The sequence below is a fragment of the Gadus chalcogrammus genome, chromosome 6 (assembly GCF_026213295.1).
Source record: "Gadus chalcogrammus isolate NIFS_2021 chromosome 6, NIFS_Gcha_1.0, whole genome shotgun sequence".
Lineage (NCBI taxonomy): Eukaryota > Metazoa > Chordata > Actinopteri > Gadiformes > Gadidae > Gadus > Gadus chalcogrammus.
In genome coordinates this window covers 3,457,053-3,481,418 of record NC_079417.1, presented here as the reverse complement: position 1 = coordinate 3,481,418, position 24,366 = coordinate 3,457,053, and the positions used below count along the sequence as shown (strand labels likewise).

Below are 24,366 nucleotides of genomic sequence, written 5' to 3'. Positions count from 1 at the left end.
GAGCAGACGCCTAGCCTAGGACATCCCGGCATGCATCTTGCCAACCTAGTTAGCCACCAATAAGAGGGAACATGTTGAAACTCTACACCATTGGAACAAAGGCGTCCCTGATGTCCTGTTGATAGGGTAGAACAGCAGTCCTCAACAGTATTCTTCTTTTATTTGTTTGCAGCAAATAATTGAACATGACCGTTGAAAGAAAAATATACAGACCATCTTTAAATGATTTTGAACAAAGGAAACACAGAGGCCTAGAGTTTTGTTTATCAACGAATGAAGAAATCATCCTTAAGTTCTACCAGGAAAGGGACAGGAGGGCCCGACAAGCAATTGTTTTAGCAAAAGCCCTAAAAGCAAAACAGCCCGGGGAAAGTCTCATTAGTCAGACTTCCAAAGGTCTAGTTGTGGTCGGGCCAAACGGCTATTATGTGGGACAAGCCCTTTGAAATACTTGTTATAGTACTTATGAAACGCATTTGGTTCGCTTTCAGATCAAACTTGAAATTACAAAGGAACAGAAAAACACAAGCCACCAATAAACATATGCCAGACAACTCATGTGACATTTAAATATAAGTGACATTTAAATATAAGCTTCAAAAGGCCCAAAAAAACAGATCCCATTTTGAATTAAATAACGTCTGCATGATAGGGCAACACTTAATACAAAATAACGTTAATCATTATAAACTTTTTTTTGCAATAACTAAGAATAATTGTTCGTTTAAATTGAGTTAGAACCCCCAAAAAAAGAAACATTCTTCCTTGGCCACCAAATTACACAGAACAATAACTTTGGAAAGGAACATTTTTCATTTCTTTAGTTGAAACAACATAAAAAACGTGTGCAAACTCAATAACCCACAATGCATCTGCCGCCTCCGACGACCCAAACTGCGCACTGACAGGCTTCCAAACGTGGACGTCGCCGTGCCGCCCATCTGAGCAGGGCGCTGGGATTCCTTCGCTTCGACGGTAGAAGAGACAGGAATACGAGAAGTGTTGACCCATCCGGTCAAAGGGGGGGGGAGCTTGACCACTATAACCTGAAAATAGTTCCCCGTACGGTGGTCTCTGGCCTTCTATGCACCGCTTCAACACAGGAACCTGCAGGGACGACGAGTAGCTGAGTTGTGGTCAGTTTGTTGAAGGGGCTTTGGGGACCCCCATTGCCCCCCCAATCGTAGGATGGGGGGGGAATAGGGGGGGGGGGGGGGGGGGGGTGGTTGGGCGGTGCATAGTGCCGAGTTGTGATAGGACATCACCCGAGGTTTCGTTCAGCTCAAGGGGTAAGGGGGGGATGGGGGAGGAGTTAACATTGAAAAAATATGAAGAATATCTAGGTGCTTTTCCCCATCGATGTGAGCGCGCACACCTGCCAACACACACACACACACACACATGCGCACGCACGCACGCACGCACGCACGCACGCACACACACTAAGGGAGTGCGTCGTGTCCTCCCTCCATTCCACAGAATGTCCCCGAGGAGGCGTTTAGCTCGGCCGACATTGCACTTGTCCCTCAGAGTTCTCCTCGTCGTCCGAGTCCTCGGGCCCGCCGCCCCTCATGATGCGGTACCCCATGTTCAGCAGCATCACGTCCAGGGGGTCCGCGTTCATACGGCGCTGGTTGGCCTGGGCGGCGCCCTCCATGTCCTCCACGACGCGGCCGTTCTCCACCTCCACCTGCAGGGGGACGGAGCGGACGCAAGGGGGTGAACGGTAGGCCCGGGAGAGAGCAGCATCGACGGGACGAAAGGGAGAGAGCAGCTGGAGTCGCATGAAGGGGGAGAACAGCTTGAATCGCATGAAGGGGGAGAACAGCTTGAATCGCATGAAGGGGGAGACCAGCTTGAACGGTAAGACAGGAGAGAACAGCTTGACTAAATCATATTGTTTTTAGGGTAGAGGTAGAGACTTTCAACTTCCAATTACATTCGTTTTTTTTTTTTCACATGATTAACATTTTTTTAGCTGTAACTTCCGTTGCTGTTAACGATTACAAGCGAAAACACAATTTAATAGTTAATATGTTGTCTTCCTGGGAATACCGGGAATCCTTCTATTTAAATGAATGTGACTAAATAAATTAATAAATCTATCTATCTTGTGGATTTAAGACTTAAAAGATTAAGTCCGATTGTATAATAAAAGAAAGAACACAAGTGATATAAAGGCTGGTTTGCCTTCACCTCTGGTCTTGGGTTCCATAACCGGACCACGGGGTCGATGCCACTGGTGGCCAGGAAGCAGTAGCTGGGATGGGGCTGCAGGCAGTTGACTATGGACTCGTCCCCTTGCAGTATCCGCACCAGGTTAGTCGTCTCTTTTTCCCAGATGAATAAGGAGCCATCGTCAGAGCCACTCACAATGTATTGGCCCTTACTGTGAAGACAAGGGAAGACATGCACAGCGTGGTCAGCTCAGGAGGTTGCTTCAGGGTACCAACCAACGCATTGTAAAAGACAAGTTCCCCACAGAAACAGCCATGACATTTTTCCTAACCCTTCTCTGGCAACCTCCTGTTGCAACCCGTTATTACCTCACTGGTGCTGCTTTGAAAGGTCAATGGAAATGTCTCAACACTTTGGCATTTGCTTTGAGCCCCGCAAAGTGCCTGTTTAAACCCTAATGCTTAATGGGAGTACGGCCTTAAGCAGAGAGCAACAACTCTCTTCATGGGAAGACAACAGCCCCGTCTGAATACAGTGATTTGGACCCTAGTCCCTTGTGTGCACGCGTGGGTATAACTGTCTCCAGACAGACGGATCTGGAGGGTAGTCTCACAAACCTCCCGAAGAAGTTGGCCTCTTTGATGTCGGTGGTGGTGTTGCAGTGGCCGCAGTAACGGTGCTTGTAGTCGAAGCTGCGCTCCCTCAACGCGACCTCGTCCTCCGGGATGGACTCTTTACGCGGGGTGGAGTGGAAACGGATCGAAGCGTTTGCCTTCTTGTCCTCGCCTTGGTGCGAGAAACACAGCCGGGGTTGATCAACAGAGGAAGCCGCGGAAATATGTTCAAAGAGGAATGGGGTATTAAAAAAGAAAAAAGAAAAAGATAAAACATTACTTATGAAGAATGGCCGGTTTCACTTTAATTGAACACATGAGGAACCTGAACGTCAATGTAACCGGTTCCGCGTGAACCCGTTCCCCACCTGACTCGGCCTTGATGAAGAGCGCCGCCTTGATGTCCTTCTCCAGGGCGTCGCAGGCACTGCTGTGGGCCTGCTCGGGGAACTTCCCCTTGAAGTCGCCCAGGCACTCCAGCGCCTCCGCCACGTACTTGAGCTCAAACAGGCAGCGGGCGAGCCTGAAGTGAGCCTTCAGGTGGGCAGGGTTCAGTGTGAGGGCTTTCAGGCAGTCCCTGAGAGCGTCGTAGTGGTCCCCGTCCCTAGGGAACGCGCCACAGTGTTAGCCGGTCCAGATTCAGAAGGGACTCCGTCGACGACGTACAGAATACAGTGTGCGTGCGTGCGGCCGGACGCCTACCACTTGCGCTTCATGTAGGCGGCGGCCCGGTTCCCGTACAGCATGGCGTTGTCGCTGGCCTGGTGTATCCCCAGGCTGTACAGCTGGATGGCCTGTGTCCAGTGTTGCTGGGAGAAGGCGTCGTTGGCCTGCTGCTTCACCCGCTCCAGGTGTGGGGGCAGCTCAACACACCTGGAGACCAAGCAGTTATTATAATTATTAATTTTTTTTGCATTCATTATTATCTTGATCAAAAAGCAGGATTCCTATTCAGCAGAGTCATCGTCGTTGTTACACACGACATAGCAAGTTCATCACGGGGCAACCAAACTGTGGAAGTGTTGAGTGTGCAGCACTCAGTCAAACCAGAGTCAAACCAGAGTCAAACCAGAGTCAAACCAGAGTCAAACCAGAGTCAAACCATAGTTCAGCTAGAGTCAAAATTGAGTCAAACCAGAGTCAAACCAGAGTCAAACCATAGTCCAGCTAGAGTCAAAATTGAGTCAAACTAGAGTCAAACTAGAGTCAAACTAGAGTCAAACCAGAGTCAAACCAGAGTCAAACCATAGTCCAGCTAGAGTCAAAATTGAGTCAAACTAGAGTCAAACTAGAGTCAAACTAGAGTCAAACCAGAGTCAAACCAGAGTCAAACTAAGGTCAAACCAGAGTCAAACCAGAGTCAAACTAGAGTCAAACCAGAGTCAAACCAGAGTCAAACCAGAGTCAAACTAGAGTCAAACCAGAGTCAAACTATAGTCGGATGCTGTGATTCAGCAGCAGACGGCCTGCAGAACAATATCTGTCTAGTATCAAAGTGGTCTTTCGAAAACAGATCTAGTCACTCGTCTGTGAGGCCGATAGCACTGCCGGCTAGTCTGGCAGACAGTGAGTGTAACTACAATACATTGAAACCAGAGAATCTTTACCTAGAAAAGATGTTGCCTTGAGCTAAACGTAAGTGGTTGGCAGGCAGGTGGACACCATTCGTTACTCCATTGGCTGTCTTCGGAACATCTGTTAGGATATCAGAGTTACAAACACATCCATATAGACAGAGATATTATCAACACACACACGCAAAGGCTTTCTTATCGTGTGTCATACCTGTTGATGATTGGCACTTTTGTGGAAGAAGGTACGTGGATGGCCTTTGTTTGAATGTCAAATCAAATAAATACACCTAGAACGACATATCAGATAGCAAAAAAAGACACGTTAGAAAGTAGCAGTGATCTCTGAACTGTACTGCGTCCATCGTGTAAACGAACGGTACCTGTTCCCCGCCCATGTTGACCAGCAACTCAGTGCCATCTGGACTGAAGGTCACGTAAGTGGCTACCAGGACTCTGAGGCGATTGTTATAGTCTGGGAGTTTCACTGGTATGTGTCCTGAAGTCAAAAGGGACACAAGCGAGGAGCGTTTAATGCCAAACCATTTGAATGCAGAAATGCATCCATTTTTCCATGAAAGAAAGTCAATATCACAATGACACACCTGCAACGTAATATTGTCCAGCTCCTTCAGGGATGGGCTTTTGCCTGTCGCAGAAAGTGTGCACCGCAGCCGATGTATTCTGACTTACGGACTTTCTGTGTGACGTCATAAGAAACCCAATAGAAAACATGTCATCCATGTATATTGTTGTTCAGTGCTAGTTTAGGTTCATTGTCTGAGTTAGTGAACATAAACATTATGAACTTACATGAAATGTGAATAATACTGTATTCATTGTATTATAATGAATATGTCATTATTAAATCAACAAAATCAAGCACTTTCCATTCAGTAATGTGTGAGGCCACACTAATCCCTTATCGATATCTCCTTTGACAATAATCAGCGCGGACCTGTAGTTGTGGATCATCCGGATGTCATACAGCCGTACGAAGGGCCCGTTGGCGCCCACCGCCATGTAGTTGTTGTCTCGGGGGTTCACAGCCAGACACTTAGCCTCCACCAGCTGCCCACAGAACTCCGTCAGGTCAATCAGCACCTCGGACCGCTTACTGCTCTCCCTCAGGTCGTACTGCCTGGGAGGCACAACGAGTAGCAATAGAGGAGGCCATCTTGTGCAGAGTTTACAGATATATAATAATAATATATTATTATAATCTCTCTCTCTCTCTCTCTCTCTCTCTCTCTCTCTCTCTCTCTCTCTCTCTCTCTCTCTCTCTCTCTCTCTCTCTCTCTCTCTCTCTCTCTCTCTCTCTCTCTCTCTCTCTCTCTCTCTCTCTCTCTCTCTCTCTCTCTCTCTCTCTCTCTCTCTCTCTCTCTCTCTCTGAAACACCCCTTGAACCCAGGTTCCACCACTGATGATGCCTCTAAGTGCAGCAATAGACGTATATTAAACAAATATATTATAATAATATATAGCATTAATATATATCGTTTATATAATATAAGAATAATATATGGTATATAGACATATAATAATAATCATAATAATAAATAGCAATAGAATAATAATATAGAATATATATAGATATAGATATATAACGTCTGCAGAGTTCCTATGCGTCATTAAAAGCAGGTGAGCTCCTGTGAGACGCGTGCTTGTCGGGACCTGATGATGCCGTCCTCCGCCGCGCTCCAGAAGGTGTTGGGCCACATGGGCGCCGTGGCGATGCGCTTCACCCGGTTGGTGTGGTCCGAGAACATGTGGATGGTTTCCTTGACGGAGATGTCGTGAACGTGCACCTTGGTGTCGGCGGCGCCCGTCACCAGTATCCGGTCTCCTGAGTGCGGGAGGAACTGCCCCGCGCGCACACACACACACACACACACACACACACACACACGATGCAAACCAACTCGTTGCTATTATGTTGGAATTTTGCAATATTTGTGTGACATCTAGTGCATGCCAGTCAATGTCACTCGAGCGCCACCACACCTTCACCGAGAAGATGTTGGCTGCATGTCCTGTATGCATAGTTGTTAACTTTTTGTGTTTGAAGGGTTCCCAGATGATGGCATGTTGGTCATCTGAGCCTGAAGCTAACAGGCTGGAAGAAAGAGAAATACCAGGATGGACATTCATAGCTTGGACATAAAGGGACCTTCAAAGCTTGGACACACATACATATGTTATATATATGTGTGTGTGTAGGTTGGGTATGTTAAGTATGTGTATGGTATGTATGTGTGTGAATGTGTATGTTATGCGTGTATTTGTGTATGTGTCCCGTGTATGTGTTCTGACTTTTATTGCCATACCGGCAGAACCGATTTACCTCGGGACAAATAAAGGTCTTGAATGAATATAGACTATTGTGGTTCTAGCATACATATACTAGCATACGTTATACAGTATACATATACTAGAACCTCAATGACCACATATTTGCGATTGCTTCCAAGTCATCTTTTAAAAATGTTCATACTAATTGAAATTACAAAAGTAGTAAAACATTCAAATGGATAGTTTGGGGTTGACTTACTCTCCTTTTTCGTTCCATTCTAGGCAATTCACACACCCAGTGTGGCCCTGTTAATACAATCAACAACAAGTATTATAAAATTGATAGACACACACACACGCATATGCACGCACACACGCACACACACGCGCACACACAAACAACCACACGCAAGCAGAACAGTAGGGCTTGGCACCTGAAGCTCCGACTCCAGACCCAGCCTCTTGATGAAGGGGTCAGTCACATGGTAGTTTCTTTGAAAGCCCAACGCTCTCTTGTCCTGAGGGCACGAATCAGAGCATCTCTTTACCAAACACGTCATTTGTTTTCTTAAACTTTGAGCAAATGAGTTAGACGACTGACATGGTCTGTTGCTTTAGTATAAAGACATGCAAAAATTATACGTTTTTCCTGAATGCAGATTGTATATATTAGGAATTGCAGTTCTCTTTCAAGATCATTCGATTCTCATCGGTGGATTGAATCAAGGTACTTCTGCCATTATGAGACTGCCCTTGCCTTATTTATTGTAATTTCAACATGTGCACACTAGAATATTTCACGATTAGCATAATATACAAACAAATCAGGAAAATCAGGATGTGTGTATTGATTGACTCACCCTGATCTGTCTGCCCAGTAGGTCTTTAGTGATATTGACAGCAGACATGGCCTCTCCAAAATAATATTTAGACTATAGTCTGATGGTTCCAGGACTCAGACCTCTGACGGCAGGAACACTAAATCCCTCGAGAGCATAGTCTTCATTGAGATGGACGATAATCAATTATTAAGGGAACAGAAGCGATACTACTGATACGTGGTTCCAAAAAGTGTAAAGATGAATCCACTCAAGGCCAAGTATAACAACCATAATAAAGGACATTCAGACATTTCAGCATATTACTTACATGTATATATGAGCCCAGTTTAAATCGTACATACATTGAAACAAAACCGAGTAAATTATAACGTGTATCTTACTTTATAAAGTATATTAAACCATGATGGTAACATGAGCTAGTGAACAGACTTTGCTCTGTTGTTTACTAAACGCAGACATAATAGTGGGCTTGTTCCGCTAACTTTAACGGGATCCACGAGAAAAGTCGAGCATCTACAACTGAGTTTCAGTTAGTGAATCGATTAAAAAAAGACCCCAAATGTAAACACATCAGTATCAGGTGTTGTGCTAGAAAGGCTAGCCACCCATCTGCCAGGCCTTTAAAGTACTGGGATCTACCAGAGAACGCATCAGAGTTAGCATACTAGCTTAGGCTGAGAGATGATCCTGAACTATAGCGTTATACCGGTCTACCGCAACGAGAGTTCTTGTCTGTAAATTCCCAAGCATTGTACACCAGCTAACAGGCGCCCTGTCAACCGGAGCGAGAAGACCGAGATCCTGACAAGCAGTACAACAGTGACAAGGAGAGTTAATAAAGCGTTTTCACAAAAATCTGGACAAGGCAAAATCTGAAACATGTAACGGAAACAGATTTACTTGATTCGAAAGTTCCTCCTTCTCTCGCACCCATGGTGTAACTGAAAGTCCCGCCCCTCTCTCGCCAATAACGCTCATTTGCAGAATCTCGTTCCAGGCGTTCTGTCTTTAGAGGTAAACGCCTGGAACGAGCAGCTGAGTACGAGCTTAACAACACAGACACTGCCGATAGGATTCCTACATTACAGGCTACGTACAAAAACACAGCACTCGCCTGGGTCCACAATGAATGTTGTCAAGTCAATCCCATTGAATATGATGGATTTATCACAAGCAGCATGTGTTCAGACGTCAGTCGTTACCCAGAGTTATACTGAACCTCCCACAGAATATGGACTAACGTGGAAGGAGTAACGCGTTGGTTTTGATTATCGGTTACGAATATAGCGTATGTAAGTGGTTTTCTGGATTCCTACACTAACCATCTTATTCCGTTCCTACCTGCTGTATCTCGCGACTGCAGGAATGTTAATGTTACCTAAAATGTATTTAATTAAATCAAAAGTAATAATTAAAATTCGAATATCGATGGACCAGATGTAAACTGATTTCTAAACTTACATTTGCACCCTGTTTAAATTAATTTGTTTCTGTTAATCGTTGTGTGAGGGGCCCTTCCTGCTGAATGGATTTTTGTTTGAGGCATCGCGGATAGAACATAAACATAGGGCTGCAGCCTCGATCAACTGCCTTTGGTACTGTAGTCCTTGTTCTAAGACATCCATGGTTGTAGTCCTACTCTGACAGATATTGACAAAAGTCCTTTATTTTGAAAAGGTCGAAGTTGGCGTGCACTGTGAACGGAACTTTGAATTTGGGATCTATCACTGGGTACACTTGTTTTGTTGGTATAGAGTTATAGCAAATTACCGTATAGTCGTCCAATGACACAGGAAATACAAACATGTATATATATTTTATCTAAAACATATAATCCTGGAATATTACTAGAACCAATGTTTGTTTTTAATTATTTGACACGCAAATAAAAAAAATATTTAAAAAAACAAGTCATTACACTAATGGCCATTTAACGGGGATCGCCGAGCTGCGAAACAAGCGCTCGTTTGGTCAGAATAGCACGCATGCGCTGAATAGCTGTTGGTTACTAGCCCATCTGGACGGACATCTCGCCAACATCACAGCTCTTTTCGACATTTTATTAAAACCCTGGTCATCTATGTATATGTTCTAAAAGGTATAGTACATTTCTTATGTAGAAATAGTTTATTGTTTCAATTGAAGTTAACTCGAATTGGTAACGAAATGTTAAAGTTAACTTGAGGAGCCAACCGTAACGTTAAGTCACTTAACGTTGGGAACACTTGTTTTGTGTTTTCTTTTGTAACGTGTCTAGCTGTTAAGTTAGTTTTCCTACCAGTGTTGATAAGTTACTTTAACTGCATGTATTAAGTCAAGGTTTTAGCTTTGTTTAGGTAGGCAATTGAAAACGGATGTGATATGAAACGTAACTTATGTGAACTAGTAGTAGCTAGCTATACCTGGTAAATGGCCATCAATAAGAAGGATTAGGTGAACTAGTTTTCTAAACCTGGTAATTGATCACTAAAAAATAGGCGAACCAGCTAGCTATACCTGGTTACTGGTCATCAATTAGAACGATTAGTTGGTATGGTTATCAATAAGACAAGCATTCATGGTCCATTGTGTGGGGTCTCGAAAAACATTGATAGTTGTCTTATTCAGTATCATGATAAGTTCAATAAGTTGAAGAAATCTTCCCTGAATGAGGCCAGTGCTGATTATTTTACGATTATCATGAGTCAGGATAGTTTTAGGATGAGACCTTAAAGGTTAAGTCTATAGCAAGGAGCAGGTTGACTAGAAGATCCCTGCCTCTTGTAACCAAACATTATCAACAACCTGCACTGACTTGCTCAAACTGGTTGGGAAATGTTGGAGAATTCGATTATTATTATTATTATTATTATTATTATTATTATTATGATTTTCCTTATGTTCTCTAAACAAGTGAGGATTTGCAAAAATATCAAGGTATTCTAATCTAACAAATAAAGGGGGGGGGGGGGGGGAATTGCAAACTTATACATGGAGTAGGATGCGTTGAGGCCGGGTGGATGGTGCACTGGCTTAATATTACATAAATACATGTTGGTCAGGTTCCCCGACATGGAGTGGCAGACACCAGCTGTGTCGGAGAAGTTCCAGAGTCGATTTGGCCGTCCGCCCGGAACGGCAGACAGTGCGGACACTGGCGGTGGAGCCTTGACATCTGACCGCACAGAAGGTGACGCCTTTTCTTCCTCGCTCCCTGCACTGTGTGTTACGTCATGGGGGTGTTACAGTGTCCTTCCTGTGGATGATGCTCCTTTTACACTTGACTGCTTACATATATGCTTTGGAATAGTAGTACGGTGGTCTGAGCGCTATTCAGTCATGGGTTTCAACATGATATAGTTTATCTTTAACGCATTGTACGTCTACTTGAATGGAGGACGTTTCTCATAAGGGCTCTCCATATATTTAATTTCCTGTAAAAATCGGGTGTTTAAAAACTCAGAAAAGTACTAACTGTAAAGATCAGTGTTAAACTGACTGAGAAACGAGGGGAGGTTTCAGCCACTTTAAACGTCTAATTATGGAGTCCCTGGAATCTTTGTTGGCAGATGTTTTTGCAGAAATTATGCTTTTTTTCTGTCCTGTGATTGAGTACGGGTTCGTCCCTTCTTCTGCGTGTTGTTCTCCCCGACTATTTATGGAGTGAAGAGATGTGTTCAAGATCATTTGATGCCCAGAAGATTTGAAGCAGCAGATTATATTCCCAGCCAAATATGCCTCAAGGCTTGGCTACAGTGTGTTGGTGCTGGATCTAATTAGGAGGTAGGAGTCAACGCGAGGTGGCCACATGGAAAATCAGGAGGGCTGGTTGACCCTGAGTGGAAATCCTCTGCATGCGATGGAGCTTGGCTATCATCAAATAATGACACTGGCAGCGTGAGAGGTAATAGTTCCTGACAAACCTGTATGAGATCCAACCTGCTTTCATATTTAATTAAAATGCAGGCGAACATGAGTCAGTTCGGTAGCCTGAGGTAATAGCTAGCTAAGACTATCAAGCTAATGTAGGATTAACTATCCAGATTGTATAGGATTGCTGCGCTTCTTTAGTTAGTGGTGGGGGGAGAGTTTGAAAGATGAATGCTTCCAAAGGGTTTTCGCTCTCCGTCAGAGTTAGTTTAGACTTGTTCCAGCCAGCTATGAATCAGTGGAGCCTGGAGGCACCTTACTCATCTAGATCAGATCATAACAGCTCGTGTATGGCTGCCAAAAATACCGTGCCAGTTATAACCTATGGAGTTCTGTTGATTCTCGGAAAGTTTTCCACCATTCAAGTGGCGGCTGTTGTTTTGGTTCAACCTGACGAACAGCACTGCGCCTCCTTGGTTCAGCCGTTGTTTTTGGCCGTACACACGTGTGATGTGTGACACAGTGGGTGGAGGCAAGGTGCTTAAATAAGCGGCTCCCACAGATCATCCCTGTAACTTGAGAGGTGGGCTATAAATACCACTAACCTTTCCTGTGTGCCTGTTTGCTCCACTCTGGGTACAGATGGGGTTCAGTCAAACCACCGGACAATACGTCTTTGGGCACAGGGCCGGCCTCCCGTTCCGCTGTCGGGTCTTTGGTCCATAGTAAATTCTTCGCCTTGTAAAGAAATGCAGAAGGGGGACATTTGGTCGGGGTTGAAGCGCTTGGATGTTTGGCTTGGCTCAGCTGTGAAGACATGCCCCAGCTAACGAGTTTGTTGTGGTGGAATGAATGCAGAGTGACACTCAGGTTTGTTGCTGTTCTCTTCAAACAACGTTTATGTCACATGGTTTTGTTTTGTCGACTGTCAAGATGTGCAGTGGATGTTTTCTGCTCTTGCCTCTAGCCAAGGTCCTGTCAATCTTTGAGAAAGCGTGACTATAAGTGTGTGTCTGTTAATATGAGGGTGCGTGCTTGTCCATCCTTGTTTGTTGTCAAGAAATCGGGTAAACTTTTTTCAATGTCTTTAGAAGTCGTTTAATTGCCAGCATCAAAACATCGCCCTGTTGTGATGCAGAGTGACGTAGAGTCTATTTTTGTTGTTGTTGCTCAGATGGTTATATTTCGGTATGCTTAAATGCAGGAAAATGTGTGACAGAGTACCGTCTTGCTTAACTAATAGCAGTTAATTTCCCCTCTGTACTTCTGACAAAGTATATACACTATTGTATAACGGCATGAAACCTCATATAGCATTGGCCACAGTTAGGGTCAACTCAATCCATGAACGCAGCATGCCACTCTGACAGTTGAATTGCACTGCCCAAGGGAGAGAACTGTATACCAAATAATTGCCTATTTACCATGGTATATATAAACATCACACATGTCTGTTCCCGTAATGCTTTTAAGATTGATATCTTTCCAAGTATTAATATTTATTTAATTTACATAAGTGTATTCCGTTAACACGCCACCAAGTAAACATGTTTTTGAAGGTATTGCTCAATTCTATTTTGGGTCTTTCCTGCTATGGTTCAGTCACATGATGTTAACCAATAATAGCCTCTTAATAGCAACTCTTAATCAAAAGCAAGGTTACCCTGAATACAAGGTTACTATATTCCTACTATATTACTATATTACACCTCTGCCTTACGTAACATGCAACATCTGGATCTCACAGCAAAGGAACTCAACTCCCAGGTCGTTTTTTTTAACCGCCGATTTGTTTCACTACGTTGCCGCAGATTTCTGCAGGGTCGGCAGCGGCGCCTCCTTCCAGCCCATCCGCAGCCAGATTCCCATCCCCACCGCGCATGTCATGCCCTCCACGGCCTCCGAGCCCCACCTCCGCGCCCTGGAGGAGCCCCAGGCCAGCGCTGAGCTCCACAGGACCTCCTCGGCCTCCAGGACCTCCAGCAGCTCCAGCTCCAACTCCAAGTCCTCCTCGCTCTCCAAGTCCGCCTCCTCGCCCAACTTGGACGCTCAGGGCGGCGGCGGCGGCGGCGGGGGGGTGGGGGACCCCGCGGGGCCCAAGCCCGACTGCCTGAGCAGGTTCCGCAGCCTCGTCAACGGACTGGACCACTCGCTCTTCCCCTCGGGGGAGCACACCCGCTTCGACGAGAGCCAGAGGTTCGACACCCCCTCGGTGGAGCCCACGCTCAACCAGACGGCCCTGACGGGGGGGATGTGTCCCGACGGGAGGCTCAGGATGCAGTCCCACGGCCGCGGCGATGGCCAGGGCCGCGGGACGGAGGCCTACAAAGGCAGCCTGGAGAACTCTTACAAAGCGCTCCCGGAGGCCCGGTCCGAGGCCTGCAGGGCCGGCCAGGCCGGGGCGGCCGGCCCGGCAGGCCTTTACCCCGGCTCCCTGGGCCCTCTGCAGGCACAGGCTCTGCAGAGGGAGCACGCGGCGGCGGCGGCGGCCAACGCCTACGAAGCGCAGAGCCTTCAGGACGCGTGCAGCGCCCTGTCCAGCTGCCACCAGCAGCAGCAGCACAAGCAGCAGCTGGAGAGCCTGCGACTGCAGGTGGAACAAATGCAGGTGAGCGCACGAAGCCTAGGGCTTTGACTTTTGCCCAAAAATCATATTCGAAGTTTGTTTGTTTATTGAAATTAATGTTTGAAAATATTCGAATATTTATTAATAATATTTTGACCATTAAATGCCTTTAGTAAGACATGCATTGGGCTTCGCAAGGTTTGTTTATCGCGTTGCTATGGTTACCGGTCTTGCGTGTTCCAACGGTTTATTCGGTTTATTTTATTTATATTTATATTAAATCCCTGTCTAATCAATACTTCATTCACTGCCTCTTCCGTGGTCATTACTTAATTATGCATAGACTGCGTCGGGTTCTCCGACGTCTCTCCCTCTTGGCCTGCCCATAACAAGTTTGAATATTAAGGGCTGCCTAATATTCCTTCGAATTTTGATTTATTTTTTGATATTTGAATTATATTCGAATAACAAAGTTCGGAGTCAAAGCCCTAACGAAGGCACAGCGAAAATGCATTGGGGAAAATAATCACTAGGTTTTCTCTAACCAAAAGCACGTCTTCTGCTTGCGTCCATAGTTAATGTCCTCTGGGTTGGGCATCAATGTCCCGTACCCTTCGTTGTACTCCGCTCCCCTGCACCCTGAGGCCACGAAGTGGGAGACTCTGGTCAAAGCCAACGAGGGGCTGCTGAAGGAGAAGGAGATCCTGATCGAGAGGTGAGAGCGTCACGCGGTTCACGCGGTCGACGGCGTGATCCAAAATGTCCGCCGGCGTGCTGCGTGGCTCTTAACAAACCCTGTGACCCGTCTGGGCTGCAGGCAGAAGCAGCACATGGTCCAGCTGGAGCAGCGCCTTCGGGACAGCGAGCTGCAGGTCCACGGGGCCCTCCTGGGCCGAGGGGCCCCCTACGCCGATGTGTGCATGCTCCGGCTGCAGGTGGGTGGCGTGCGTCTCGCCGGGAGGGACGGGGACGGGGGGGGTGTGACGGCGTGACGGGTTCCTAACGAGCCGACTGTGCTTCCCCCGCTCCCAGGAGGCCCAGCGGGAGAACGCCTTCCTCCGGGCTCAGTTTGCCGAGCGGGCCGAGTGCGCCGCCATGGAGCAGGCGGAGGCGGAGCGCCGCCTGGGCGCCGTGGAGGCGGAGACGCGGCACCTGACGGACGCGTTAAGGGAGAGCGGCGAGAGGCACGGCGAGGAGCTGAGGAAGCAGGAGGAGAGGGTGAGCGTCGCAGATTTATTGGTTCGGATCGGTCGGGGGGGGGGAAGAACCCGGATCCTCTTTGGACGGGTTTGGACGTTCATAACCTCGTCGTCATTGACCCCCGTTCTTTCCTACGCGTGTGTGAATCTCTTTTTTTTTTTTTTTTGCAGATCCGCAGTCGAGACAAGCACATCAACAACCTGAAGAAGAAGTGCCAGAAGGAGGCGGAGCAGAACCGAGAGAAGCAGCAGCGCATCGAGACCCTGGAGCGCTACCTGGCGGACCTGCCCACCATGGAGGACTACCAGAGCCAGAACAAACAGGTGAGGAGGCCGGTCCACCCGCCACCAGAGCCTGCACTCACCCTGAACGGACGCAGCCCGTTGCGCTGCTTCACCAGACTGCGGCCGGACTGGGACTTCAGCAGACGGTGTCGTCAATCCTTTCGGCGTGACCGGAAACAATGACGGCCATTGTGTGACTCTTAAGGACAATGAAACCACTATGCCTCATGGGATTTAGCGGGGAACTGAGCGTGCCGTCACTGGTATCAAGCACTGCGCTCTGCAGGGAGCACTGTGTGCACTCGGACAACACTGGGGATAGAGCGCACTGCGGCGGGAACAGGTGCGTCCCGGAGACTGACTGGGTTCATGGTGTTGGGTCCCCAGCTGCTGCAGACGGAGGAGAAGGCGGCCCAGCTGCAGGCCCGGCTCCGGGAGCTGGGCGTGAGCCTGGAGGAGGCCCGGTCCCACGCCCGGGAGAAGGAGGCGCTGCTGGAGGACCAGCGGCGCAAGGAGAGGGAGCTTCTGACCACCGTCACCAGGTACGCTCCCCTCAACCGCCCACCCGCCCACGGACGGACTGACTCCCTCCGGGGGGTCCAGGACGCTCTAGGTCAGTGCACGGGGTGGATCTGACCCCCTCTGTCCCCTGTGTGCGGTTCAGTCTGCAGGAGCGGGTGCAGGAGGGACTGGAGGACGGGGCCCGACTGCCTTCCCTGGACGCCGAGACGCTCCGGGCGGAGAACGGCGTCCTGAGGGACGAGCAGCAGAGACTCAAGAAGGTGGTTGTTCCGCTCTCATCTGGTACCCCTTTTTAACGTTGTTTGTTCTCTCGGCCCGAGCCATGCTCCAACACAAGTCTTTTTCTGGAGTGTCTCGGTGGATTGGAACTCGCCCCACAGCTAACGATTGCCGTGATAAACGATTAGATCGTTTCAGTCCAACCTCTTGTAAATGGAAGGAACCGACCGGTCGTGACGGATGCGTCAGTGTCCAGTGTGTGTTTCTTTCTGTTGGATGGTTTTATTACGCTTGCCGGAAAAGCGTTTTATTTTTGTCAACGATGTATAGATTTTGTCTTCTTTATATCACTAACTATCCCCGTAGGTATAACTTCTTAATATATAATAATAACTTCTTACTTTCTCTCTTGGAGGGGAAAACGGGACGTGGTTGACAATCAACTGGAACTAACGTGTTTTAGTTTTTGGGTGCGTTTAACATTACGAGAAACTGAATCACTGCCCAAGTGTACTAACATCCTCTCTCTGCAGGTCATAGAGAAGCAACACCGGATGATGGAACAGCTCGGATCACAGCTTCGGGTACTGACTACTCAGCGAGTGTTGCTTGGCGTTGTCACCATCGCACGGTCCAGTCAGGATAGTTTGGTTCATTTCGTGTGTGCGTGTGTTGGTGTGTTTTCATGAAGGCTTTAGAGGAGCAGGTGTCTCAGGAGGACGGCGGCTCCCAGGCGCTCCGAGAGGAGGTGTTCTCCAAGGAACGGAGCCTGCTAGAGCTCCGCACCGCCATGAAGGAGGTGAGCTGCGAGCTTGAACCCACCGCTCGGTTCAAGAGAACCCTTTCGGTTCGCCGCGGTCTCCCCGCCACCACACATCGGAACTAAAAAGAAAGCAGCGAACGCGTTCCCATTAACCCCGTCGACGTCCTCTCCCCCGGCTCTCCAGCTCTGCGTCCAGAACCAGGACCTGATGGAGCAGAACCTCACGCTGCAGGAGAGGATGGCGGACGGCGAGTGGAAGCAGCGGGCCTCGTCCGGCCAGCAGCCCGCGGCGGCCCGCCTCACGCAGCGCCTGCACGGCGAGATGTCCTCGTGCCTGTGCGACCTGCGCTCGCTGTGCAACGTGCTGACCCAGCGCTCCCAGGGCCAGGACCCCAACCTCTCGCTCCTGCTGGGCATCGCGGGTAAGCAGCGCTGGTCGGGTCGGGACAGGCGTCGCCGCCCAGACCTTTTTATGAAGTGTTTTGGGGATATTGTGTCGAGGGTCCAGGGCCACGGGTAGGTCGTGGTCACGGCGTGGACACGGTTTGGGAAGCCCCTGGTCAGGTCTTATGTTCTGTGTTAAGGCTCTGACACGGAGACAGTCGGGGAAGCCCTGGTCTAGACGTTGTGACTAGGGGTGTGTGAACGGTCACCAAAAATTGTAAACGGTTACACGACCCCTTTTTTTTCGTGTACACGATTAACCGTTTTTTTTTATTAATTAATGATTTTTGTATTATATTTTTTTAAAGTGGACCGCAGTCGCGCTTTAGGGGGATTATTGGTCTATCAACACGGGCGGAAGCGCGGGCAGAATGATCGTGAAAAGAAACGTTGCTTGACCGGTTGCCATGGTTATCTCTGTGTGGTTAATTTGCAGTCGCGTTGTTAATTAGGATGTTGTCATCTCACTGTTACATTAAACTGTAATCAGAACACGTGGTTATATGCTATAGACCCTACAGTATCTGTGGTACAAAGGCTGGGACGAATTTTGAATTATAAATATGTAAACGGAATGTTGATAGTATGGACCGTCGCGAATCCCATTGAAACAATGGCGCGTTTTCGTTTACTTATTTTTCCTAAACGGTTATGATTTACTCACCGGGTCACACGTGTACCCGTGCACACCCCTAGCTGTGACGATGACTCTGTGGTGGTCCTGCTGCTCTGCCCCAGGCCCCCCCACGGCGGGAGAGCAGCTGGAGGACTGGCTGAGCCCGGAGGTGTTGCAGAAGAAGCTGGTCGAGGCGAAGCAGCTCCGCCGTGACGTGGAGGAACTACGCACCACCGTCTCCGATCGCTACGCCCAGGACATGGGCGAGAACTGCACCACCCAATGACCCCTCCTCCCTCCAGTGGGCCGTTATGAATGACCTCTGGACGTGGACCGGTACCCCTTTTTAACAGTGCTTTTTTTCTCGGCCCGAGCTGTGCTCCAACACATGTTTTTCTGGAGGGTCCCGGTGGTGTGGGGACTCGTCCAACAGCTCATCGTCTCAGTCCGACCTCTTGTTAATGGAAGGAGCCGACCGCTCGTGACGGATGCGTCAGTGTCCTCCTGTGTGTTGTTCTTTCTGTTGGATGGTTTTATTACGCTTGCCGAAAAAGTGTTTTATTTTTGTCAAGGATGTATGGATTTTTGTCTTCTTATATCAGTAACTATCCCCGTAGATATAACTTATTAATATCTTACTTTCTCTCTTGGAGGGGAAAACAGGACGTGGTTGACAATCAACTGGAACTAACGTGTTTTTTGTTTTTGAGTGCATTAAACTGGAATGGTTACATTTTATGCCATTATTGAAGATGGTGGACGGTGTAGTATTACAGGTAGCTGGGAGTTTTCAAGAAAGAGCATTTTAGCAGAGGTATTTTCTCCTTGAATTAAGTGTGTGTTCTTCCAAAGTAAGGCCGTGTTTTGAGCGAATTCATCCAAAGCATGCCGCTGCTTGTGATGTTTGTAAATTCAATTAATTTAGACTTTAAAGCGCAATTGGCCGTTAACTCTTTAATCTCCCACCTTTTTGGTGTATCAGCAAACATAATAATCTGTACATTCCCAGACTGTGATTGTAACAAATACTCCAGGGCTATCCCGAGGCCTGAAGGGGCCTGTTCACTGTTCTTTGTAGAAACATGAACTGTGTAAGAGCAGCTACATCCTGTGATTCTAGGTAGACTCAGCCCTATCTAGAGGATGTCACTCAGCGTTTACGTTTCAATTGGTTTATATAGGATAGCGACTCTTTGTATAGGCAGGATAAACACTACACTTGGATTTAGTCTTTTTTTGTTGTGTGTTGTTGCTTATTATTCTGGTAATTGGTTATAATTCAATATACTTGATATCAAGCACAGGATCTATTGAGGAGCCATAACAGTGTTGGCTAGCTAACATTTGTTTTATTTGTTTTGCAGTCTGCTACCACATGCCTTACCATTTCTAATGTTTGTCAAATGGAAGAGATGTTTATATTTTCATATGGTTGCCCTTGACTCGAAACTTAGAAATAAAGACTTTATTAAAAACTAATCTGGTAGGAAAACCATAATTCCAGCTTGCTTGTAGTTTTGACCACCATGGACGTAAACATAGTTTTTGTCAGTGACGGTTCATTTTGCAATCTTTAGCTTTGCTGAATTGGAGGGATCAGTACTTTGGGAAGAGGCTTTCTGAGGTCTCAACAGCAGAGTAGCACTTGGCGTAAGCCCACAACATGCAAGTGTCAGGGTTTCATCACTGTAACAGCGCCGTGGGAACACACTGAAGACGTCATATTCAGGAACACCCTTCCCTCTGCAACACAGGAAACGAGGAAAGCCTTTTTGTTTACCCCTGGCGGTCTTCGCTTCATTATTGCATGCGTTCATTATTTCAGTACAAATAACCGATAACGATAAGACTAAAGATAAGCGTCCTCTGCTTCGATATGGTCAGCCTCACCTGTGTTTCTCCAGGTACCTGCGCAGGTGTCCTATGGTTTCTGAGATGTGCATTTTCAGAATGTAACTGTGGTTGCCGTCTTCAGACTTGACCCGCAGTGTAGCCACATCGTCATCAGCAGACGGGTGACTACCGGAGCCACGTATCTCCAGCCTGAGTGAGAGGGTTTGTTGTGTTTATGCTAATATGTGGTGGACAAGGCCCTTCTCTTCTAGAACAAGACGAGCTGGATAAGGGGATGAGTACCTCTCATTCATAGCCCTCAGTGCCGGAGTGTCTATGAAGGTTACCGGACTGTTCTGGCCGCTGGATGAACCCTTTTTAAAAAGCATTGATCACATGATAAAATGAGGTCAAAGACTTGATTAGAAGAAAAGGCATAGTTTCCAGAGCTTTACCGACAATGACGCCTAATGCTAACTGTAAACATCTACATGCGCAACATTCGACGACATGATAGTAGAAGGAACATGAGCAGCACGCTGATGCAACTGTTTACATTGCTTCAATTACTTCCTGGCTCTAGGTCACCCGACAAACGTCAACGCTTATTTACAAAAGCCCACTAATGCACCCTCAGTGTGTGATTAAAACAAAGTGTGTATAGTGGTGAGAACATAATACAATAGCTGTGAATCTGGGAACCATTTCAAGTCTCTTATCAGACCGCCTTTTAGCCTCACCTGCAGTGTAGCCTCGACAGAGCTCCTGATATCAATCACCTTACCACCCTTTATTACCACCTTCGGCAATCTGTTCAGAAACTGGTCCTTGGTCAACTTTCTGCCTGTAAATCAAGTCGAGTCAGCCCTTTTGACAATTCGGAATATTTATCCAGTTCAGAATGTTTCTGCAGGTTGTGAAGTGTGCTGAGCTCTGAACGCACCAGGGACAGAGGATATAGTCTTTCTCACTGCACCAACAGCTAGGCCTTTTCCAGAGAAGAGTGGCCTGTCGATGAACTCCTCGTGTCGGTTGTCGTGGACCTGGGGAAACGAGGTTAAACAATAAGAATTAGATCTCGCAACCAACAAAGAAACCTCTTTTGAACGTCCGGCTCTAGATGCATACACACTTGGAAAGGCACTCCTTCAGGGTATCTCTCCTGCAGCTCAGAGGGGAAATATCCATCCATCAGATCTTGCAGGCACCGCTGTGAAGCCGGGAGCAATATCGAAGTAATAAAGAAAGAAACAATCGATTTCCGTCTTATCTATTTTAGAATATAATTGCCTGGGTTGCTAATGAGGTTACCTGAGTGCTGGCTTCCCGGTGCGAGCGGAAAGGGCCCTCGAACATCAGGATGCCGTTGCTGTACAGCCGCAGCTGAATGGGTTCCCTTGTAGCCAGCTGAGCTCCCATGGCCGTGGGCTGAACAAAGGACTCCCCTTCCCCGGCCAGGAGGTTGAGCTGCCTGACGTTCTGCAAGAGCAGGTCAAAGTTCACCTGGAAGCCGGCGACTGCAGAGGTGTCTGGAAGAGAGAACGGTCCGATAGCTAATGGCCCTTAACTAAACATCTATATCTATAATGTCTATATATATCTATATATATATTTCTATATATATATTATCTACACATATTCACATATATATACAGCGATATAGATATATCTATATAGATGTAGATATATATCTATAGAGATATATATCTATAGGGAAATATTGCTTTTACAACTCTTAAATCTTAAATTCAGCACATTTAAAGCCTCAACATATTATTGTATTGAACCGGTTGAACAACCTGGGTGCCATTGGGTTCTCTCAGTGCCCTGGGACTGTTCCTGCTCCGCTGCCTCCAGCCCCAGCTGGGGTGTTTCCTCGCCCTCCTCTCCGTCTCCCACCCACATCAGACCGTAGTCGATGAGGAAGTTCTGCCCAGAACAGAAGTGCTCTTATTGGTTGACGTTGTTATGGTTCCAGTGGTGTTGAGACTATGGGTTCCTTGTTTTGTACTTCTCCGATCGTCGATGGAAGTACCTCCATTTCAGCCACTTGAGTGTGGAGCCGGCGACAGGTCTTCATAAGATCCTCTTGGTCAGCCACAACTTTCTTTGGCTCTAGTTTCAGAGATTAAGCCAAATTGAGTTAGTTCTTCTGGCACCTTGCAAACTTAACCATGCTCATACGCTTTTTACTGCCATCAGTAGAATCCTCCATAGATAATTACCTGTGAGGTTTAATTTTCTCTCCAGAATTGTGATCTTTTTCTCCTTTGGATGATAAAGAATTAAAGGGAAACGGTTGAGAAAGTGTATTAAGCAATGATAAAAAAAAAGCACTTGGATCAGGCAATGGTTTATTAAGTTTTATGGTGCAAAAGCAATGAAAAATAAATCGTTTTTTTTATTGAATTGATTTAATCAGTTCATACATGTCTCTTGGGGTATCAGGTAAGGGCTCACCTTGTTCTCCAGCTCCTTTGCTTGGCTCTTGACCGTCGCTTCAAGCTGAGTCAATCTCTGCATCATGGAGGACAGGAGCTCAAGGTCACTGGGCGGACCTTCTGGTGGACAACATCGGACTTCTACATTATGATGTGTTCATTTGGTGATTAATGTCACATTAACATCACGTAGCTCTGTTTTAAGTATTTTTATATATATATATATATATATATATATATATCCCTTGGGGAATAATATTGCAATACAATGACTATTAACTATGAATACCTTTTTTTCGCCTTTTTCATTTGAATCAATTAGGCCTTGTTGTACAATTACCAAATTAAACTACTTGTTTAGTAGTAGAATCAGACATACAGAAAAAACACGATGCACAGAGACTGTTATACATGTAAGCCTACCTGGGAACAGCTGTCCCCTATATGCATCGCTGCCCAGCGCCCTGTCGAACAAAGATAGCCAGCTTCAAATATAGATTACATTACAGACATTATTGATCTCTTCTTGGCAGGCAGGCTCATAGTTATTATTGATCTCTCTATGGTCTGCAGCCATACAGAACCAGCCGTAGCCTGAACCTTAAAAAACCTTAACCTTATAAAGCTCACCCGCTGGGTCCCGGTAAAGCAACGCGCTTTTGTTTCTTCAACATGGATAAAGGCGAGGTCATTCTGCTTATAAATGAAGGGCTTCACTATAGTTGGTTTTTTGAATGAACAAGCGCCTTCCTTCACAGACTGAAATAACGCAGCCGTGTTGAAGCAAAATGTAAATATGACCCAGTAGACACAGTCAGGGCTTGTTGAGGCGCTGGGACCAGAAAGAAGGGTTTGTTTGAAATCGGTTGCCTTTAGTAACCAATTGGCTACAGGCCATTGGGGAAACTTTAATTCCTGCATTGTTCCACTGCGTGTCGTTGTTCGTGTTTGTAGGTCCGGCCGGGTGTCTTTAATTATTTATTTAACTTGTTTCCCCTACTCAAATAATGACCAAAGCCTATCACGTTTTTTTGGACTGCATTTATTTAGTAGGCTACTGAACTTTGCTGGTCGGGATGGGGCTGCTTTTGAGTGACACTGTCTGACACAGACAATGTATCGGTGGCTCCTCGCGTCCTCATCTCACTGCGATGGGATGCTCCAAATTACCGTTACTGGCGAAAGAGAGGGCGGGACCTTCAGATACATGGGTTCAGCTGCGAGAGAGAGGGCGGGACCTTCAGATACATGGGTTCAGCTGCGAGAGAGAGGGCGGGACCTTCAGATACATGGGTTCAGCTGCGAGAGAGAGGGCGGGACCTTCAGATACATGGGTTCAGCTGCGAGAGAGAGGGCGGGACCTTCCTTTATATGGGTTCAGCGGTGAGAGAGAGGGCAGGAATGTCAATTACAGCGGAAATTGAGGTAGACCGGGATAACGCTTCAATACCTAATGCTCTCTCGTCCTTGTGCCTAAGAGGATGCTGAGGCTTGGCATTCCTCTGGCTCGTGCATCATTCATCAGGGAACGTACGCTGGTCCGCGCGGACAGGCAGCCATGGCGGCGCTCGTCGCTCCATTCGATGATGAGCGGCAGGATTCGTTCGTCTATACGATTGTTTCAGATCACGAAATTCTTAAAAGTGGCGTGAAGACGAAGGCAGAAGACGCTACGGGAGTCTTGGAGAGCCTCTCGGAACTACACAGAAGTAACCCTGGAGATATTTATTGCAGCTCCAAGTCAATGGAAAACCTTGTCAAAGATGCTGAGGACAAGTTATTTGTATCCGTGTGCTTCCCAAATGCTGAAAGAGAATACGGCAGCGTCTCTCCCGCCTACGTAATCACAGAGGACACGTGGTTGAGACAGGACGAGTGAGTGTTGTTGAAGTGTTTCTTATGCTCTGTAGGTTAGGGTTAGGTGGTTAGGGATAACCCTCACAGTGTTGTAACAAGATCGGCTCTGGAAATGTGACGGATTGGATTCCGCCGTCATTTGTTTCCCGAGGGCTGTATAATGGACACTCATGAATTATGCATGAAGATTTAATAGCATTTTTGGAGGAGACCACTCCGGAAGTGCGTGATGACATGGTAACAATACACAATAACAATGTGTGGACAAAGTGAGG

The 24,366-nt window shown here is 47.0% G+C and overlaps 4 protein-coding genes across 11 annotated transcripts in view; 2 read left to right on the top strand and 2 right to left on the bottom strand.

Annotated features, from left to right (window-relative positions):
- Nucleotides 1-148: 148 nt before the first annotated feature.
- wdtc1 (WD and tetratricopeptide repeats 1) lies at nt 149-9,147 on the bottom strand. 5 transcript variants are annotated; one of them, XM_056591606.1, is made up of 16 exons: nt 8,398-8,582; nt 7,516-7,655; nt 7,090-7,173; nt 6,915-6,961; nt 6,368-6,479; nt 6,038-6,225; nt 5,322-5,504; nt 4,969-5,063; nt 4,747-4,862; nt 4,578-4,653; nt 4,400-4,487; nt 3,495-3,665; nt 3,161-3,396; nt 2,796-2,964; nt 2,197-2,389; nt 149-1,690 (listed from the first exon to the last, which is right to left on the bottom strand). In XM_056591606.1, exons 2-16 carry the CDS (start codon nt 7,561-7,563, stop codon nt 1,499-1,501), a joined length of 1,998 nt encoding a protein of 665 aa, XP_056447581.1. In that variant the 5' UTR covers nt 7,564-7,655; nt 8,398-8,582; the 3' UTR covers nt 149-1,498. The 5 variants fall into 5 exon arrangements, with proteins under 5 accessions (XP_056447581.1, XP_056447585.1, XP_056447584.1 ...); XM_056591610.1 differs by lacking the exon at nt 8,398-8,582 and adding an exon at nt 8,959-9,147 and having other exon boundaries at nt 1,229-1,690; XM_056591609.1 differs by lacking the exon at nt 8,398-8,582 and adding an exon at nt 8,595-8,950 and having other exon boundaries at nt 1,229-1,690.
- cep85 (centrosomal protein 85) lies at nt 8,547-21,349 on the top strand. Of its 4 annotated transcripts, none has more exons than XM_056591601.1 (13): nt 8,547-8,789; nt 10,539-10,666; nt 13,158-13,954; nt 14,488-14,627; nt 14,730-14,847; nt 14,945-15,130; nt 15,283-15,435; nt 15,784-15,938; nt 16,061-16,178; nt 16,671-16,721; nt 16,829-16,936; nt 17,085-17,322; nt 18,083-21,348. In XM_056591601.1, coding segments are annotated over exons 1-13 (2,358 nt in total). In that variant the 5' UTR covers nt 8,547-8,787; the 3' UTR covers nt 18,247-21,348. The 4 variants fall into 4 exon arrangements, with proteins under 4 accessions (XP_056447576.1, XP_056447578.1, XP_056447580.1 ...); XM_056591603.1 differs by lacking the exon at nt 8,547-8,789 and adding an exon at nt 9,453-9,595; XM_056591605.1 differs by lacking the exons at nt 8,547-8,789; nt 10,539-10,666 and adding an exon at nt 11,265-11,380 and having other exon boundaries at nt 18,083-21,349.
- On the bottom strand, nt 19,430-23,056 carry ubxn11 (UBX domain protein 11). Its single transcript, XM_056591611.1, has 13 exons — nt 22,865-23,056; nt 22,658-22,698; nt 22,254-22,375; nt 22,019-22,061; nt 21,829-21,908; nt 21,593-21,722; nt 21,105-21,322; nt 20,926-21,003; nt 20,737-20,836; nt 20,534-20,637; nt 20,097-20,167; nt 19,851-20,003; nt 19,430-19,703 (listed from the first exon to the last, which is right to left on the bottom strand). The coding sequence occupies exons 1-13, from the start codon at nt 22,924-22,926 to the stop codon at nt 19,520-19,522; spliced, it is 1,386 nt and encodes a 461-aa protein (XP_056447586.1). The 5' UTR covers nt 22,927-23,056; the 3' UTR covers nt 19,430-19,519.
- Nucleotides 23,057-23,622: 566 nt separating this feature from the next.
- The window catches only part of LOC130384246 (fasciculation and elongation protein zeta-2-like), a gene marked incomplete at its 3' end in the record, with an annotated part of 1,855 nt that continues 1,111 nt past the window's right edge, over nt 23,623-24,366 (top strand). The window contains exon 1 of the mRNA XM_056592355.1: nt 23,623-24,109. Coding sequence (XP_056448330.1) covers nt 23,793-24,109 — 317 coding nt within the window. The remainder of the gene's footprint in view (nt 24,110-24,366) is intronic.

Coding starts and splice junctions, on each gene's coding strand:
- wdtc1 (XM_056591610.1), bottom strand. CDS start 7,563: ATGTCTGCTGTCAATATCACTAAAGACCTACTGGGCAGACAGATCAGG. Junction 6,226..6,367: donor CCAACATCTTCTCGGTGAAG/GTGTGGTGGCGC, acceptor CGCGCGGGGCAG/TTCCTCCCGCACTCAGGAGA. Junction 1,691..2,196: donor TATGGAACCCAAGACCAGAG/GTGAAGGCAAAC, acceptor GTCCCCCTGCAG/GTGGAGGTGGAGAACGGCCG.
- cep85 (XM_056591601.1), top strand. Junction 16,179..16,670: donor AGCAGCAGAGACTCAAGAAG/GTGGTTGTTCCG, acceptor CTCTCTCTGCAG/GTCATAGAGAAGCAACACCG. Junction 16,722..16,828: donor AGCTCGGATCACAGCTTCGG/GTACTGACTACT, acceptor GTTTTCATGAAG/GCTTTAGAGGAGCAGGTGTC.
- ubxn11 (XM_056591611.1), bottom strand. CDS start 22,926: ATGACCTCGCCTTTATCCATGTTGAAGAAACAAAAGCGCGTTGCTTTA. Junction 21,323..21,592: donor GAGAACCCAATGGCACCCAG/GTTGTTCAACCG, acceptor TCTCTCTTCCAG/ACACCTCTGCAGTCGCCGGC. Junction 21,004..21,104: donor ACCGGGAAGCCAGCACTCAG/GTAACCTCATTA, acceptor CCGGCTTCACAG/CGGTGCCTGCAAGATCTGAT.